Below are 19,474 nucleotides of genomic sequence, written 5' to 3'. Positions count from 1 at the left end.
AAAGATTCAATTAATCCCACACTGTATGTGCCTGGGGTCTCACCTCGGTAGCTGAGACAAGCCACCTCAATCAACTTGATGGCACCACAGTGTCAGCCTTGTCAGGATAGGTCTCCCCAGACCGACCCACTGGCTATGAACTTTCTAAACTAACATGAGTCTCAATAAGTGTCCAATTTAAGGGTATTACACAGAAACATACCAAGGGAACATGAATCAAATATGCACTTTTATTCATTTACAATAAACTCATAAAGTACATCAATTTCAAGGAGTGTTGACTAACTGATCAGCGAGATGTAGAATTATCGGGGTTGATTTTAACTCGTTGATCCTGAACCTATCATAAATTGATGGAAGCAAAGTTATACTAGCCCTAAGATCCATTGGTGCCCGATCAAAGGTGATTCCAATGATGCCACAGCTTATGAGAGGAGCACTAAGGTATTTCACATTTTGGGGGATTTGATTTAGGAGAGTTGCACTAACATTTGTCGAGAGCATCATTTTTTGTGGGGCCGATTGTGGCTCCATCATTTGAATACACAACTCTTTTAAGAACTTGGCATAGGCCAGGATATGCTAGATCACATTGAGGAGAGGGAAGCTAATATGGACTTCCCTGCTCTCCTCGTTACGAGTCTCTTTCTTCTTTCGCACCGGCCCGACTATGAGTGCAATTGTAAAGGGAACTATGGATTGGTTCACTAAAGGTTTTTCTTTTGAAGTTTCCTTTCCTTCTTCTTCTCCCCCCAACTTAGGGTCTTCCTGCTCCTTTTCTTCTTCATTAACTCTCTTTTTCTCACACTGGCCCTCTAACATCCTCCCACTCCTCAAGGTTGTAACGGCTTTGACATTTTCAGGTTGAGGGTTCTTAGGAGGTGGTTGAAGTTGTGGAGGAAAACCTAGTGGCTGATTTCTAGGACTCACAACCGGCGGACTTGGTAATTGTACTACTCCTCTCCTCTTCTTGGCTTCGGCTAGTTGTCCTATTTGGCTTTCTAATCTATCGATGGACTGCTACTGGTTTAGGATCAGTTACTGAAGCTTCATGAATTGGTAATCGATGGTACAGGTTTGAGGAGGTTGTGGGTAAGCTTGATACGGTTGAACTGCTGGTTCCTAGGGTACACCTACTGGAATGAACACTGTACTTGTGTCCTTTGAAAATTTTGGGCCATTGAGTTAGATGGGTGGTATTGCTGTTGGGACTACATATAGGTTTGACATGGTTGAGCTGTTTTAGTCCTAGGGTAATCATTGTACTCCCAATGAGTCTGGACTTCAGACCATTGAGAGTGAAAATCTAGCAAGGGGTTTTCTTGGACTTGGGCCTTATAATTGAAGTTGGGCTGATTTTCCCACCCAGGTTTATATGAACTAGAGAATGGGTTAGCATTGGTACTTGTTTTGGAATAACTATTTAACATGGGCCCGTCGCAAGGCACTGGCTAACATGATGGGCCAGACTTGCACAGATGGAACATGATGGATAGGATGACAAGGTTGGGTATGGGCCACTTTGTTGGCGATGTGCAATGACTTTGTCAAGTCTTTGGGCCATACCATTAATCTTGTCCAGTTGTCGAGACACGTGGTTCCAATCTATTTGTGGCTCAGGTTGGAAGTAATTTCTCATTCCACAAACTCCGGCCATTTCATTAATTTTCTGTTATTTTGTTTTAATCCTCTTCCTCTTGTTCTTTTTTTTTTTTTTGAAATTTGAAATTTAAATTTTTAATTTTAATTTCAAATTTAGATTTTGAATTTTAAATTCTCTAATTTAAACTCAATTTTAAATTTTAATTTTTTTTTATTTTTTATGTTTTTTATTTGAAATTTGAAATTTAAATTCAAATTTAGATTTTGAAACTTAAATTCTTGAAATTTAAATTCAATTTTGATTTTTTTATATATTTTGAAATTCGAAATTTAAATTTTTTAATATTAATTTAAAATTTAGATTTTGAAATTTAAATTTAAATTTGAATTTTTTTTATTTTCTCTTTTTATTTTTTAAAGGCAAACAAATCAACCACACGACCTAGGGACTGACCTAGGGTTTCCTAAACTAGTGGTTCAACAAATGTGAATCCTTTTAGGTTCACTTGGAATTACACCACTTCCTTTGGTTAGCTAGGTAAGAGGTGGGGATGTGGGAGGCTCCCCTTGCTCTCACAAGGACCTAATTAAGTAACCACAAGACCTGCTTAGGCGTAGCCATTTAACCTCTTTCCTTAGACACCAACTGCCAGTTATGGAAAGTAATTTCAAGCTTTCCTAAAATGCAACACACATTTGAACCAAATGTGAGGCTTTCCTAAAGGATCTTGCTATCCAAATTTTAAATTAGGGTTAGAGTGAACCGCACGTGGAGGGTGGTAATTTTTGGGCCAAGGAAGGGTGATGAAATCCCCACGTTATTTTATTTAGGTTGGATGCCCTTAAATGAATTAACGAAAAGACAAAATAAACACAACAAAATGCAACTAACTACAATGCATGAACAATTGTTTCTAAAATGCAATTCAGCAATTAAACATAAAAGAATAAAGCAAACAACTAAGCAAAAGGAACAATTAAAATAATAAAGAGAACACCTAACACATTCACAACTAACGATAATAATTTCAACAAATAAATAACCCTATATAATGCATGCTCTAGAATATCAAACCCTAAATAATGGAATGAAAATACAAGAGAAATATTCAAAAAAAAAATTCTGGACTTTTTATATTTTTTTGATTCTTCAATTCAAAATTTTAATATTTGAAAATTTAAATTCAAATCCAGATTTTGAAATTTAAATTCCTAAAATTTAAATTTGAATTTTTTTAAAATTTTTTTATTTTTTTAATTCAAAAAAATTAAATTTAAATTTCAAAATTTGAAATTCAAATTCAAACTCAGATTCAAATTTAAATTTAAATTTAACTTCAGATTTAAAATTTAAACTCAAATTCGAAAAGCTCAACAATTTCCTATTTGGCAATTAATTATTCAATTAAACAACTAAAAGAAAGGAAATTAAATAAACCAACAAATAATAATTGCAAACAGAAAATAAAACAACAATTAATTGTGCTAAAAACAATTAACAACTACCAAAAAATAAATTCTAACAAACTAATTGCTAATCTGAAAATTAAACTGAAAATAAAATGATCAAAAAGAAAATTATGCAAGAAATAGATAAAATAAAATAAAAAATAATTAAACCGAAAATAAAATAAATAAAAGAAAAAATATGCTGAATTTTATTATTATTTATATTTTTTTCGTTTTTTTTTGTAATAAAAGAAAAACACAAATCTAAAAATTAATACGAAAAGAAAAATATGCTGAAAAAATAAAATAAAATAAAATAAACGATTTATTTATTTATTTTTTTATCTGAAATAAAAGAAAAAAATGAATCTAAAATTTAAACCAAAAATAAAATAAAATAAACAAATTAAAATTATGGTGCAAGATATAAAATAAAATAAATGATTTTTTTTGTTTTTTTCTGTTTTTTTAATCTAAAATAAAAGAAGAAGACAAACCTAATAAAGCAAAAAAAATCAACCAAGAAATTAGAAAAAAAGAAAGAAGAATAGATCTAGAAACAAAAGGGAAGCAAAATAATACTAAAAATAAATCAGATCTAGAAAAAAGAAATTAATTAAAATTTCAAAAATAACTATTCTATCAAAAAAAGAGTTTGAAAATAAAAATAATAAAATTAAAAATAAAATGGAATGACTACACCTGAAACGCAATCCAAATTCTCTTCTCTTCTCTTCCATCCCAAAGTCCCGCAATGCTCCGGTACCCCACCTTTTGCTATTCCGTCTTGTAGAATCAAAGAGAAATAAGAATTAAAATGAGATAATTAATCAAGTAATAAAACAAAAAAAGAAAAAATAATGAAACAGATCCGGAAAAAGTAAATAAAAATTTTTCTCCATGCTTCCCCGGCAATGGCACCAAAAACTTGGTGTGTTCGGAAGTGTGTCATTAACCACTTTGAAACACCAGTTTAATTATTTGTAAATTTTTTTGTTTCTCAAACAACTACTAACATAGTAAATGGGTGAGAATGGGTTGTATCCACAGGAAAGCAAGTGAAAAATTAATATATACTTAGATCCGAACAAGAGAATGCAATCGGGAATGGCAGAAAATACGAAAATAAAATCTATTATTGTTGAAATTAAATGTTTTGAATTTAAATAAGACAACAAATAAAAATCAGAATTTAATAAAGTATGGGAATCAACAAGGGAAATAAAAGAAATAAAAAATGATCCAAAATTTGGATTCGGAGGCAGTAGCTGCAGATCGACTAGACAGCTTGCAGAAAGCCCTCCTAACAAGAACTGTGCGTCCGCCCTTTCTACAACCCTCTAACCCCTCGAGACACCTTAGCCTTGAACCAAATGAATTCAGATCTGCAAAACAGAGAAACGAACAAGAATTATATCTAAAACATTGCATAAATAAAAATAACATAAAAGAAAATAAAGAAAAGAAAAGAATGGTTGATCAGATCCAGTGGTGGTAGTTGCAGAGTGGTTGAACAGCTTGCAGGAACCCCTCTTGACAAGATTTGGATGTCCTCTCCTTCTACAGCCCTTGAACTCCTCAAGAAACCTTAGCCTTGTTAACTGGGTGAATTGACCAACCCCTTCTATAGGGCCCTTGGGACCCTTTTTATAGAGAAGGCTAGACACAACTAGAAATAGGGAGAAAGATGGGGGTTGGCAGTTGGGATTTAACAATTTTAGGGATGCCCTAGGGTTTCTAATGGATGGATAAGATGGTTCTAGGGTGATCCTAAGGCTGAGAAGAAAAGGAGAAGGCACCCAATATTATGTAAGGCTGAGATTTAATGGCTAAAAGGCTGAATGGTGAAGATTAGAAGTTAGGTGGCTCCTAAGGTTAGAATGCTAAAAAGAGAGTGTCCTAGAATGGATGGTGGAGATTAGAAGGGATGGAAGGTGAGGATTTAGCAGTTAGGGGTGGATAGGGTTTGTTAAGAGTGAAAAGAATGGGTTAAAAGGTGCTCTAGGGTTTGCTAAGGTGTGGGGAGCATGCTAATACAGAATTTACACAGATACCCTTAGAAACCACAATATTGAAGTTAACTGGGAAAAGGACACAATTTGACTTTTCTAAGGCTGAAAATACCCCTGAATTGATACCCTTAAGGAATCAAAATGCAGAGTTATTACCCATCGAGAGAAGCCAACTTCACACTAATCTCACTCATCTTAATTTGTTTATGTCTACTGGCCTGGAGCCAGCACTTCCTTCTACACACTTAAAAAACCTTCTCCTCTGCTCCGTCATTGTTGAGAGTAGCAATTTGGATGCAAATCAGAGATAGACGCAGCGATGCGATAGTGAGTTCAAATCATTCACAAAGGAACATCCAAAGGAATGGGGAAAATATATAACTTATGCGCCTCTTGCAATTGGGGTCATTGAGCTGCTGAACAGTGTCATCCATTTGCTCGTACAGGTAGCCAAGAAACATAAACGCCAACCAAAGTTGAGGGCTGTTGATAGCAAGGACAGCTAGGGGAATCAATACAATACCAATACCATAACTGGGGACCCCCAGGAACAAGAATGTCATCAAAGATGTTATCCCACACCATGACATCCCTCCCGCCATGAGACTCAAACCAATACTCCAACAACTGGTCTAACAACATCTTTCCCCAAGCGGTGGATTGGTCCACAAGTGCTTTATAAGGAGGAACTTAGAAGTTCCTCACATAACCCCCTCAAATTTGCAAGAATGGATTCAATGTACTACAATTGCTGCACAGACATAGAACCCCTAACCGATAGCACCAACAGGGCTGCCACATCCTCGACTAAAGACAGTAAATTCCCCAAATGCACCTACAAAGGTGTGGGTGCGGAAACACCAGTGACCTAGCAAATGAGAAACAACTTAACACCTTCCCGACCCACGAGATTTGTGTAACAATCCATGAATCTGAGAAGCCTGGAATCCTACAACATCCAATAGTACATGGGGTTCTCAAGAATGTATTGCGTCCAGGTAGCAGGACTGTTGGGGGATTTCAAACTATCAGTTTGGGGTTTCTAACACTTGTATGACATGGACACTTCCGAATGATCATAGAGACACATTAGCTCTACAACAATGATGACATCAAAAGAGCCACCCTTACCCCTGGACACCAGCATGGGAGGCTAGAAACCCCTCCCACCATCGCTAGGGAGGCCTCTATCTCCACCAACAACTCAGCAGTATCGACTTCCCTAACAAAGTCAATGAAAGAATATACCGGTTTTCCTTGGCAAGTAGCCATGAGAGGCATGAAGCAGATGGGCACAAAGGAACGCGAGACAAGAAAAGGAATTGAAGAGGGTTTTGCGAAGCAACCTAGGACACAAAGAACACTATGAAGACGATAGCAAGAAGGTAAAAGGGAGAACTGATGCAGTTTCCCTACACTATTATAAGGATTTTCACATGCGTGCAGAATGCCGAACGACATCAGAGAAGATGAATAGATGCTAGTACAAGGCCTAAAATGATGCTTAGTGGAAAAGTAACCCATGTAATTTACATAAACACCCTTTAAAAGGCGGGATAAAATGGTGCATTCATTCAAACATAGTGCCACGTGTGCTACCGTCTTTTTAAATATTGGGTAACGAAACGATGCCGCATGAGTAGTTAAGCCACATTAATTACCACTTAGTTAACGAAGAGATTGCTAGTCATGCCTGCCATGTGGGCTGCCCAATGATCGTCCCAACCCCATCGTCAACTTAACACGTTAGCAATTCAATCACCCATCATTGATCAAAAAGTCTATGCACTGTCACACAAGTGGGCTTCATCCCTACTGAACCAGTACACAAAACCATCTGCCAGTCCCTTTCTCACTGACGATAGTCAAGGGGCTTGACATTTCAGCAAACACCCTTTGGAAAATGACTAGGCGATTTAAACTTTACAAACTGGACATGAGTGCCACCATTAGCAAAGGAAATTGGTTAGAAACAGTTTCTTTTTCTCCTTCCAATGTCTTTTGCCAATTATCTTTCTATCAATGGTTAGGGGGGCTGGAACACACAAATAGAGCATGGCATTGACCAGTGATAGGAAGCAAATTACCAAAAGACAGAGGGTTAAACCATGGAATGTAAGAAACTACCACCGCGGAAACAAGGCATGCAGAACCCACTACAAAACCCAAAAATGATAAGGCAAAGTGCTTATCAATAAGCTCCCACTTACCAACAAGCAGGGGGGCTAATGTTGGTACATAGTGTTCATTAAGACCCTTAGAGAACATCAAATACTAAATTGATACCACGTAGTTGCATGCGAATAGCCAAACAGCCAACTTCCCCATTGTGATGAACCCACAATGCACCTCTGACCTTCGATGAACCCACATCACGCATCACAAAATTGCAATAAATCCGTGGTTCACCCCACGCCCTTAGTGAGCCCACTCATAGCCTGAGCAAAAGGAAACATGGCCAAACCAATGACAAGGTCCCACACCTGCTTGGACATGCGATAAACTCACGGCTCATTAAAGAATTACGCCCAACGACACCTATGCACAAGACTCCAAAGGGACAAACGTAGCAAGGCACCATGTGTAACTAACAAGATATCGCCCTCCAAGCGATGATGTCACGAGTGCCACATCAATTAAGTAGGGCACACATAAGTAATGAGGACTCCCAAGTAAAAGAAAAGTCGATCCTCAGGAAGATCCCTATGAGACACGTGGCGAAGCCCCAGTGGTGTGCCCAATGATTGATAACAAACGTAATATTCCCTTTCCTGATAGGCCATAAGCACCTTTATCTCCTACCTTTCAAAATTTCGAGATCTCCCCCATAAATAGAGATCCTCCCCATATTGAAATTCATTCAGCACCCAGCACTTGAACACCCTTTGCTTTTGGATTCCTTACCCTAGCACTCTAGACCGAAAGCCTATCCCCCTAATCCCTGGTCTTTCTTTGTCTTTCAAAGAGACCATCTCCCATCCAAGCCTTACCTTACCAATGCAAAGCATTTTTTTACAAAGAAACTTCTATTCACACTTGTTCTTCGACAAAAAGTTTCTAGGGGAGGTATCAGCCCCGTAGTTAAAAAAAAAAAAAAAGCAGAAGTAGCATTTCTTCAAAGGGCATGCAGGCCCAAACAACTATGAAGATGTAGTATTTAGTGGGAATCCCCAGTCTAGCCATTGGCCCTAGCGCTTCCCTTACTAGCCACTTCTTGCCTGTCAACCTGCAATGAATCATCACCACCTTGGTCCTTGGCTGTCTCCACAACCTCAACTGATTGTTGGGCATCAAGAAATGAATCCAATTGATTAATGTCAAAGTTTGAGAAAACCTTTGACACTTGGACCATACAATCCTTGAAACCCTATAAATAAGCACGAGAAGTAAAGTAGGCCAAGTCTCTTTTGTGCTCGTCTGAGGACTTATAGTTAGACACCACGTGTAAAGATAATTCTTCAAGTTAGTGCACCATCGAGCTAAGGGAGGACTTCAACCCCTTCCCCAACTCCTCCTTCGCTGAAACCTTAGCCTCAGCCTTCTTATGGTGCTCGTACTCCTCACAAGCTTTACTCTCAACCATCTCTCACCCTACCTACACTTTAGCCACTTGATGCTTGAGTCGCTCAACCTCCTGTGATAGACACAACTGAATCAAGACCCCCACCTTGTCGTAGAGGCCGACAAAGTAGGAGACCATCTATAGAAAGAAATATAAGTTAGTTCAAACCAGTCAAGATACTATAACAATCGATGAAGTCCAAAATCATACCTTGACCACCTTATCCAACAAGGCATTCCAAACTGAGTTAATGGAGTGTTGGATTCCAGACTGACAATCACCGGGAAGCACCATCCCTACGACGAGTTATTAGCTAATCTCAAATGTGCACAAGGACTCTCCCTCCTTGACATTCCAAGTTGGACCCTAGACCAGAAAAGCATTTAGGGGCTCATGATCCTGAGCATCAAAGGAGTACAGAACAACTTGATGGGATCCACTAGAAGTCCCCTCAGCTCAACGCTCCCTCACTTGTAGCTTCTTGGTAGACAATGGATCTCAGATGCCTTCGACCGGGCGCTTCTGCACAAGTGCCTTCTTCTTGGCTGCCTTAGTCTCGGTCCTTGTGTTATTCATACCTTCCTTTGGCTGCCTCCAAGGCATACACTTGGCCACACTCTTTTTTGTGGTCTTCTTCGACATAGCCATAATTAGCAAGTAACAGTATAGCCTTCATGCCGCCCTTCATCTCTGCAACAATGAAGCAGCAACCTATTAGAAAACTGCACCAAAGCTCGGCCAAAGCCATAATTAGCAAGTAATAGGAGTGTCAATACCAAGGGGGCAGGACTAAGGCAGGCTATCACCAAGGCTTCCTCCCTCACCAAGGGTCTAACGTGAACTATCCCGCTCAGTCGAAGCCGATTCATTATAGCCTTCTCCTCATCACTACTATGTGGCATGATCCTCTCGACCAGTGTATCTGGGCTTCCCCAAATAGTTTGGAAAGACCAGCCTTTGGGACAAAATATAAAGAAAATTTGCTTCTTCCAATTATGCAGAAACGACGGGTTGTCCACCACTTTTCCCTGTCGGCCCTAGAAGTACCACAACCCTTAACCATCAAGGCGTTTTCTTAAGGCAAATATGCTTCAAAATATATTCACTGTTATGGAGACCCCTCGAAGATGAGCCATCACCAAGACAACCACTATCATCCTGACATTGTTGGTAGCAAGTTGGTTAAGGGTTAACTTGTAATGGTTCAGCAACTTGGGAATTAAGGGGTGCAGAGGAAAGCACACACCAATCTAGTTCTAGGAGTACTATTGGGATCACTCCAATCTGGAAGGGTGTAGTCCTCAGGACTGGAATCAAAAGTCTACACAGTGGAACACAAAGCCTTACCAAGAAAAGATTTCTACGAAGAAAAGGACTGAAGAAAATTTTATTAGGAACCCAGGTGGTCTGAGAAACTCCAAGCAAGTGTGTTGTGGACAAATGGTGAAACCTATCCCTTCTCCCCCTCTTTTTAAAGGGAAATGGATGACAAAGATTCACTCTATTCGATGGTCATAAGTGAACCACCTCACCCAACAATGCTGACGGCCTCCACATGGCATCGACCTTGAGAGACAAAATGATGTAAAGGCCCAAAGTCAGTTCGCGCATCGTCCCCAGTTCAACATATGCCAAACCGATGTGACCATTCAGCCATCTGTCCCAAACACAGCTCTTGAGCAGCCGAAGCAAGGCCCATCCAAGGCATGACACTTTGATCGATGAATCTAGCATCCATCCCAAATACGGTTATTAGGCACTAGAAACAAGAACCCTTATGAGATAGGGTGACTCAACCACAACCACGTTGATCAATTCCGCTCGCAATCCTCGAACAGTGAAAAGCTCGACAAAGTCATTGGCAAATTTTATTGGCCGAGGCTGAGGGCTTAGCATAAGTCACTCGCAACCCTCAACCTCAGCCTTGAGAGTGGGGGTTAAGTGATGTAGGTATATTTGCTAGGCCTACCAGACTCTGACACGTGGCATTGTCCAGGGGTATTTTCAACACAGGAAAATCTCATTAGGGCAATTGGGTAATTCCCGCCCTTAATGATTACAGAGCACTAAATGTGGGCATATATTCTGGGAACATTTATTCTGTAGTCACTAATTAGGGGGTCATGGTCGGCCAATGCCAGCTTGAGTCCCCCTACGTGACCGCAATCTCCAAGATGGTTACATGTCGTGCATTACTCCCCACCTGGGCAACTCCTACTATAAAAGGGATGCTACAACTAAATATGCACATACATAGTTGAGCTATCACTTACACTCTTGCAGTGACCTTAGCTTCTTTTGAGCCCTTGGCTAACTTGACTATCAGAGTCCTCGACCCTAGGAACACTCCCAAGGCCTCTATTGTCTTTTCACTCTTAGCAGGTGGGACCTACAACCCTCGAACCTTGGAAATTACTATTGGACTTTAATGTCATTAGAGATTAAATTCAATGGGGTTTGATTGATCAATTACATGAAGAAATACACCTACAAAAATATCTAGGAAAATAATGTTTTCCCTTATTAAAATCAATTTTCAAATTGTCCTACATTGGAAAATTACGAAACTTATTTTAAGTTTTTAAATAGGAGCTTATTTACACTCCTTAGAAATTTAAAGAATAGAGTATGCAGGCTTGCTACCGTGCAATGTGTGCGCATGTGCGATGCAATGATGTGCTTTAGAGGCACACTTTGATGACTTCAACGGTCACAATCCGATCGGGTGTGATCAAGAGGCACTATTCAAAGTTAATAGTCATTAACTATTAACTAACTTTTAACAGTCACAATGTTTGAAATTGTGACTATTCAAAGAGCCTTTTCTGAACCATCACCTTCCTCTTCTCCATGGCTCTTCTGAAACTATTTAAGGAAGGTGAACCGAGCAATTGAACATAAGTTTTTGAAAAATCACTCTTGTCTCTCTCAATTCAATCTACTACTATCTCACATAAGGTTTCTTTGGAGACTCTTCAACCTTGTTAGTTGTAGATTCTTGCTCAAGACTCTATTGTATCATGTAAACGAATTTGCCTATATCCCAATAGCAAACTCAGTATAAGTGAATGAGATAAATAACATTTTAAAAGCAATGCCTTCAGACACCTCAGAACGCTTCTCCTCAAGATTGTGTGACCCCATTTTTTTCAACAATTGCTCTGCTCCCCTGGCTCCAAATTTGAAAGCATGGACAATTTTAAAGTGGAAACCATTCAATGGTGGGTTTTGATATTACTTACATGCGTCAAATTAATGATTCAAGGCAACATTTTCTTTTTTAGTTGAATAATATCTGGGATATAGACAAAGATGAAAGAGATGAAGATAAAAGAGAATGCAAACTTGTGAATGAAATAAGATAACATGTATTTGGCGTGAGCTGTAAACGAGGAGAGTATCCCTTAATTCTTGGATAACTCTTATCATAATAATTTGTATGTAACTAGGAAAGGAAGAACAAGACAGTTTGGGTGTAACTAGGAGAGGTGTGTATATAGCTCATTCGTTGCAAAGGAAAAAAAATAAGAAAGAAGAAGAGTTTTTCTCCTTCTACTCAAGTTATTATGGTATCAGAGCATCACGGTCCGTGACAAACTCATCTTCCTAATCGCTACGAAGTCCTGGTCACCGGTGGGTGACCGCTGCTACTACTGCTGCAAGTCTGGTGGTTGCTCCAATGTGTGGTTTGCTCATCGTCTACCCAGAACTATCAACTCCACCATGGTCGCCAATGGTTGGCCGCTGATATTGCCGCTATGAACTCTTGCTGAGTGCAACCCGCCTCCTCTTCACATCAGAACTGTTGATTCCACCGTGATCACCGATGGTTGGCCATTTCTACTGCCATTGCAAGTCCAGCAATTGATCTGCCAGATCTTGCCGTCTCACCGTGGTCGCCGGTGGTTGGCCATTGATATCTCCGTTGCAAATTCTTGCTGAGTGCAACCCGCCTCATCCTCCTGATCGCTGCGAAATCTTGGACTCGCCTGCATCTTCACAATCTGCAACAACCAAACCGAACATCGCTTTCTAACACAGCATTAGGTACGATTGTCGACTCCCTTCTCGTCGTCTCACCATGGTCGCCGGTGGTTGGCTGCTACTACTACCGTTGCAAGTCCAGTGGTCGCTCTACCAGATCTCGCTGTCTCACCATGGTCGCCAGTGGTTGGTTGCTAATATCGTCGCTACAAATTCTTGCTGAGTGGCAACCCGCCTCATCCTCTTGATCACTGCGAAGTCTCAAACTCACCTGCTTCTTCACAATATGCAATGACCGAACTGAACATCACTCTCTAACACTCAGCGTTAGGTGCGATTGTTGACTCCCTTCTACTCCGAGACGCCATTGGCAAGAACACCCTTCGGTAGACACAACCATGTCTGATTTGGAAACCTCAGATCCGTTTGGAGAACAACGGCCCAATCCTACCTCACTGAACCTACCCTCACTGAATTGACCAGCAGAATGACTGAGCTCCTGCATAGACCGACCCGGACTACAAAGACCTTTGCCGCTCAGATCGGCATTAAGTTGGATGGCACCAACTATGCTCTTTGGTCCCAAGTTGTTGAGATTTATATCTCTAGCAGAGACAAATTGGGATATATTAATGGTGAACTTCCTCAGCCTCCACAGACTGACCCAAGCTTTCAAAGGTGGTGCACCGACAACGCTATTGTCAAGGGATGGTTAATTAACTCCATGGACATATCCTTGATTGGTAACTTTATTCGATTCCCTACAGCAAAGATGGTGTGAGATTTTGTTGCTACTACGTACTTTGATGGCAGTGATACCTCGCAAGTATACGATCTCCGGCGCCGTGTAACCTGCTTGCACCAATTTGGAGGGTCTCTTGAAAAGTATTATAATGATCTCCAAGGTTTGTGGCGAGAAATTGATTTTCACCGTCCAAATCCGATGGAGTGTGTAGTGGATATTCAACGATACAATACTCTTCTTCAAGAAGAGAGAGTGTACATCTTCTTGGATGGCCTTGATGACAGACTAGACAAGATTTGGGCAGATGTACTCCAAATGCATCCATTTCCCACTATTGAACAAGCATACGCACATGTTCGGAGAGAAGCTATCCGACAAAGGGTTATGATCACCGGTAACAATATGGAAACTCCGGGAGCTGTTTTGGCCTCTAGACGTGTTAAAACTAGGCAACTTACGCCCTCCTCAATGGGTTCTTTGCCATCAAGCAACGAAAAATCTGGTACATCCTCTAAATCTTGAACATCTTCTAGTGGAACGAAGTGTTCTCATTGTGGTAACTCAAAGCATACCCAGGAGAATTGCTTCAAGCTACATGGCTATCCCAACTGCTGGCATGAACTCCAAGCCCGGAAACATCAAGACAAGGCCAAAACTAGTGGTAAGGCTGCAACTGTTACAACAAAATCTCAACTCTCACCACAGGGAGACGTACACCTCTCGGATTCAGGTAACAATCTTCCCAACAAAACTATTGATGCATGGATACTTGACTCAGGGGCTACTGACCCCATGATCTATGATGCTACTGATTTTTCAAAGGCTTCACCACCAAGATGGAGTACAATTGCTAATGCCAATGGGGCTATCTCTGAAGTCATAGGAGTAGGACTATGACCTTGTCACCTGCAATATCCTTGAAGAACACCTTGCTTGTTCCCTCTCTCTCTCATAAATTACTGACTGTTAGCCAAATCTCCTCTGATCTAAATTGTGTTGTGCTCATTTATCCTACTTTTTGTCTTCTTCAGGATATTCTCACCAAGGAGATAATCGGGCGTGGTACTAGGAGGGGGGGCTCTACTACATGGATGATCTTGGCACAGGTCAAGCACATCATGCACAGCATCAAAGTAACACCAGAGAACAACAGATTTGGATGTGGCAACACCGGTTAGGACATCCATCATTCGGTTACATGAAACACTTATTTCTAGAGTTATTTACAAATATACAGCCTCATGATTTTCAGTGTAACACTTGCATCTTAGCTAAGAGTCATAGAACTATTTATCCCTTAAGTATGAATAAGAGTAGAGTTCCATTTGCTTTGATTCACTCGGATGTGTGGGGGCCATCCCCGGTAACTACAATGTCTGGATTTCGCTAGTTTGTAATCTTTGTTGATGACTGCACTTGCATGACATGGCTATATCTGTTGAAACATAAAGATGAAGTGTTGACTGTATTTCAATCTTTCCATATGATGGTAAAGACTCAGTTCACATCACAGTTCCAGGTACTCAGGTCTGATAATGGCGGGGAATACATGAATCAACGGTTCCAAGATTATTTCCGGATTCATGGGTTACTTCATGAGACTTCATGCCCACAAACTCCACAGCAAAATGGCATTGTTGAGAGGAAGAACTGGCACATACTTGAAACTGCCCGTGCTATGTTACTTGGAGCACATGTACCCAACCGACATTGGGCTGATGCTGTTGCTACCGCCGTCCACCTCCTTAACCAAATGCCATCATGGGTCTTACAGTTTAAAACATCATTACAAGTTCTTTTATCACATGTCTCCTTGTCATCCGTTTTGATGATTCCACCTTGAGTTTTTGGCTGTGTAGCATTCGTGCATCTACATAAAAATCAACGCACAAAACTGGATCCACGAGCAGCTAGATGCTTATTTTTGGGGTATGCGCTACACCAGAAGGGGTACCGAAGCTATGACCCAGTCACCCACCGCACCTATGTTACCATGGATGTTACCTTTCGAGAATCAGAAACATTCTACTCTCCTTCCAAAACCAATTCTTCTCTTTAGGGGGAGAGTCAAAGTGAAGAACAGAACCGGTTTTTTCTTGACTGGCTGAATACGAGTGCTTCAACAGAGATGGTGGTCAATGAAGCAACCGGGTCACCAGAGACATCTACAGAGACCCCAACATCTACACCACCTCTCCCAGTAGAAGACATAGAGACCCCAACCTCCCCAGTACCGGAAGGCCCATCTCGTGAGGATATCCCAGAAGCCATCCCTAAGGTAATCTCTCCTACCACACCTTCAAGCCCTAATGATATGAATAATTCGGCTGGTTACACTTTACCTTTCAGGCATAATCATGGCAAACTACCAAATAGATATTCTCTAGATGTCGATGATCGGAGGTCAAAGTATCCAATTGCCAATAATGTATCAACAAGGAGACTCTCCAAACCTCTAAAAACATTTGTGCAAGAATTGTCCTCAAATCATATCCCTGCCAATATTCAAGAAGTGTTGACAAGCCTGAAATGGACTCAGGCCATACAAGAAGAGATGGAGGCACTATTGAAGAATAAAACATGGACTCTGGTTACCTTGCCCGAAGGGAAAAGACTTGTAGGGTGTTAGTGGGTATTTTCTATTAAATACAAGGCAGACGGGACAATCGAGAGATACAAAGCGAGGCTGGTCGCAAAAGGTTATACCTAGACACAGGGCATAGATTATCAAGAGGCCTTCTCACCAGTGGCCAAGTTGAATACGGTTTGAGTTTTATTATCTCTTGCAGCAAACCTTGATTGACCATTGCACCAGTTCGAAGTAAAATCTGCCTTCCTCGATGGTGATCTTGAAGATGAGGTATACATGGACATCCCACCTGGTTATATAGCAAATTCCAAGAATTAAGTTGTGTGTAAGCTACAGTGAGAACTATATGGACTGAAACAATCACCGTGGGCATGGTTTGGGCGGTTTAGTCTCGCGATGAGGAAATATGGCTTCCAACAAAGCAGTTCAGACCATACACTATTTCTGAAGCACCAACGAGGGAGGGTGACAGCTCTAATCATATACGTGGATGATATGATTATCATAGGGAATGATTCAGGAGAAATAACAACACTACAAAAGCAATTGGCAACTGAGTTTGAAATGAAGAACTTAGGCGGGCTCAAGTACTTTCTAGGAATTGAAGTTGCTAGATCAAGGGAATGTATATTTCTATCTCAACGGAAATACACATTGGATTTGCTCTCTGAAGTGGGACTGTTAGAGTGCAAGCCGGCAGACACACCAATTGTTCAAAACCATAAACTTGGAGAATACCCAAACCAAGTACCTACCAATAAGGAGAGATATCAAAGGCTGGTTGGTAAACTTATTTACCTCTCACACACTCGTCCAGACATCGCCTATGCTGTCAGCATAGTAAGTCAGTTCATGCATTGCCCAAGCGAAGATCACATGAATGTTGTAATGTGAATTCTGCGATACTTGGAGTCCTCTCCTAGAAAAGGACTTATGTTCTCAAAAAATAATCATCTAAAGATAAAAGGCTATACAGATGTAGATTGGGACGGAAATATTTAAGATAGAAAATCCACCTTGGGGTACTTTACGTTTGTCAGTGGGAACCTGGTCATGTGGAGGAGTAAAAAACAAAAGGTGGTGGCCCTATCAAGTGCTAAAACTGAGTTTCGAGGAATGGCTAAAGGGCTTTGCGAGCTACTCTGGCTTAGAAGCTTGATGACTGAAATTGGTTTTCCCCCAACCTCTAAGATGGACCTGTTCTATGATAACAAAGCTGCCATAGACATTTCTCAGAATCCCGTCCAACATGATCGAACATAGCATGTGGAAGTGGACCGGCATTTTATCAAACAAAATATCGAAGACAGAATCATTCGATTTCCCTTTGTCAAGTTTAAAGACCAGCTGGCGGATATACTTACAAAAGCTGTATCCAGTAAAAACTTCTACAACTCACTTGGCAAGTTGGGCATCCAAGATTTGTATGAGCCAACATGAGGGGGAGTATTGGTTTGAACTATAAACGAGGAGAGTATCCCTTAATTCTGTGATAACTCTTATCATAATAATTTGTATGTAACTAGGAAAGGAAGAACAAGACAGTTTGGGTGTAACTAGGAGAGATGTGTATATAGCTCATTCGTTGCAAATGAAAAAAAAAAGAAGAGTTTTTCTCCTTCTACTCGAGTTATCAACATGTTTTACATTTTACGTCAGATGATAGGATTGAAAGAAAATAATTGTTTTATCCTTTTAAGCATTAATTAGAAAACATTGCTTTACCCACTTTTGCCTCCTAGTAATATTTAATATTGGACGGGATGCAATGCGGCACGCCAATTTTATAAGTCTATATCTCATGGTCATGGCCTGTAGTTTCGGTTGTTTATAAGAAAGAGAAACAAAAGCTACCGCTAAAATAAATAGAATTTCATGAATCATAATTTTCTCTACAATTTTCTACCAAATGTTCATACGATTTTTGCCTCTAAATGTGGCTATCCGAACACCATGCACCATCGCCAAACTGAGAAAATCTAGAGAAAGGATTGAGCTTGAGCGAAGTGAAGTGAAGTAAGAGTAGGGAAACCATGGCATCCGCTTCTTCATTTCAACTTATGATTCTTGTCATACAATGTTTAGCAGCTCTGAGTGTTTCACATGCTACCAGTGTCCATTTCTTCCATCATGCGCAACAGGTGAGTAGAGAAGACGACCTAGAATTAATCATTCGTTAATTCGTTTCTTTAATTGTTTGCACTAATTGTGACAGTTGTGTATTGATTTTGTTTTGTTAATTATTAGTGGGCAGGGTCGTTTTGTGCGTCAGAAAAAGGTTGTTGCTTCCCAAACACAGGAATGGTTTCGCAGGAATTCACTGTGCATGGCCTCTTTCCATGCTCCAGTAGTGGGACCAGACTGATGAACTGTGATCGAGGCAACTCTTTAGATCTGTCGCAGGTATGTATTTTCTTCTTCCTATCTTCTCATCAAGAGCTACGTCGTACAAACTTGTTTATTAATTTCCCGGCTATATATATGATGAAATCGATCGATATCGCCTTTTCATGGTGTAGATAACAGGCCTGCTTCACACAATGCAACGCAAATGGCCGTCGTATTCATGTCCAAGCAGCGACAGCACACCGTTCTGGGCTCACGAGTGGTCCAAGCATAGCACCTGCTCACTCTCTGTCTTCGATGGTCAATACTATTACTTTAAAGCAGGTCTCGACTTGAAGGACAAAGTGAATATCCTCCAGATCCTCAAACAGAAAGGTGATATTATATTGTTGCAGGCATGAAGATAAATTCAAGTTTCTTAATTATCACTTATATATGTAGCAATAATAATGATGCAGGAATTAACCCCGATGGGCAGTACTACAGCTCGGAGAGAATCACACGAGTCCTTCAGATAGCAACTGGAGTAACTCCTGCACTTGACTGCACTGTTGATAAGTTTGGCAAATATCAGCTCTACCAAGTTATGTTTTGCGTGGATAAATCTGGGTCTGAATTCATGGATTGCCCCGTCTACCCTGAGCCCACCTGTCCTTCGATCATTAGGTTTCCACCTTTCAGAGGATCAGCCGCTGAAGGAATCTACCTTCGTTCCTAGATCCTAAACTGTTGCTTTTATTTACTCTAGCTATTAAATAATTCACCGTTTTACTGGTGAAAGTGAAATGTAGCTCGAATAATAAAATATGGATATGATCCATGTGATGTATCTCTATGTTGCATGCGTATCAAAAAGAAAGAGAGATCTATTTCCATATTTGTGCAGTACTGTTTTGGCCTTTGGGTTTATGAAAAACCAATAACTGAATTGCTTTAGGTAGGTAGAGCTTTTAGCCTTTTAGGTTCATCATTTCGGGGTAAAGATGATCAATCCAGTTGCTTTCTCTCCAATAAATCTAACGAGGAATAAATAGTCTAATATATATATATATTGGATGATCTATGTCAGCATGTTTCCATGTTTCTCCATTTTTTTGTATTTTGTATTTTTTTTTGTTTTAAAAATGAAAAATAGTAATCATTGCTTATTTTCTTTTGCCTTAGGTTATCATTTAAGGTCACAA

The 19,474-nt window shown here is 40.2% G+C and overlaps 2 protein-coding genes across 2 annotated transcripts; both read left to right on the top strand.

Annotated features, from left to right (window-relative positions):
- The first annotated feature begins 13,096 nt into the window (after positions 1 to 13,096).
- On the top strand, positions 13,097 to 15,197 carry LOC148861013 (uncharacterized). Its single transcript, XM_088984999.1, has 5 exons — positions 13,097 to 13,320; positions 13,423 to 13,803; positions 13,888 to 14,239; positions 14,386 to 14,527; positions 14,806 to 15,197. Exons 1-5 carry the CDS (start codon positions 13,097 to 13,099, stop codon positions 15,195 to 15,197), a joined length of 1,491 nt encoding a protein of 496 aa, XP_088841125.1.
- Positions 15,198 to 17,923: 2,726 nt separating this feature from the next.
- Positions 17,924 to 19,167, top strand: LOC148861012 (extracellular ribonuclease LE-like). The gene is made up of 4 exons (XM_088982423.1): positions 17,924 to 18,085; positions 18,192 to 18,347; positions 18,464 to 18,665; positions 18,749 to 19,167. The coding sequence occupies exons 1-4, from the start codon at positions 17,978 to 17,980 to the stop codon at positions 19,006 to 19,008; spliced, it is 726 nt and encodes a 241-aa protein (XP_088838549.1). The 5' UTR covers positions 17,924 to 17,977; the 3' UTR covers positions 19,009 to 19,167.
- The last annotated feature ends 307 nt before the right edge of the window (positions 19,168 to 19,474 follow it).

Source organism: Nelumbo lutea, chromosome 4 (assembly GCF_056320005.1).
Source record: "Nelumbo lutea isolate HS-2025 chromosome 4, American lotus-T2T, whole genome shotgun sequence".
In the NCBI taxonomy this organism is placed as follows: domain Eukaryota; kingdom Viridiplantae; phylum Streptophyta; class Magnoliopsida; order Proteales; family Nelumbonaceae; genus Nelumbo; species Nelumbo lutea.
This window is presented reverse-complemented; position numbering and strand designations above follow the sequence as displayed.

Excerpts from the sequence above, each read along its gene's own strand:
- LOC148861012 (XM_088982423.1), top strand. The coding sequence starts at position 17,978 with ATGGCATCCGCTTCTTCATTTCAACTTATGATTCTTGTCATACAATGT. Across the intron at positions 18,348-18,463 it reads ACTCTTTAGATCTGTCGCAG|ATAACAGGCCTGCTTCACAC; the intron begins GTATGTATTTTC and ends TTCATGGTGTAG. Across the intron at positions 18,666-18,748 it reads CCAGATCCTCAAACAGAAAG|GAATTAACCCCGATGGGCAG; the intron begins GTGATATTATAT and ends ATAATGATGCAG.
- LOC148861013 (XM_088984999.1), top strand. The coding sequence starts at position 13,097 with ATGACTGAGCTCCTGCATAGACCGACCCGGACTACAAAGACCTTTGCC. Across the intron at positions 13,804-13,887 it reads TCTAGACGTGTTAAAACTAG|TGGAACGAAGTGTTCTCATT; the intron begins GCAACTTACGCC and ends AACATCTTCTAG. Across the intron at positions 14,240-14,385 it reads CTATCTCTGAAGTCATAGGA|GATATTCTCACCAAGGAGAT; the intron begins GTAGGACTATGA and ends TGTCTTCTTCAG.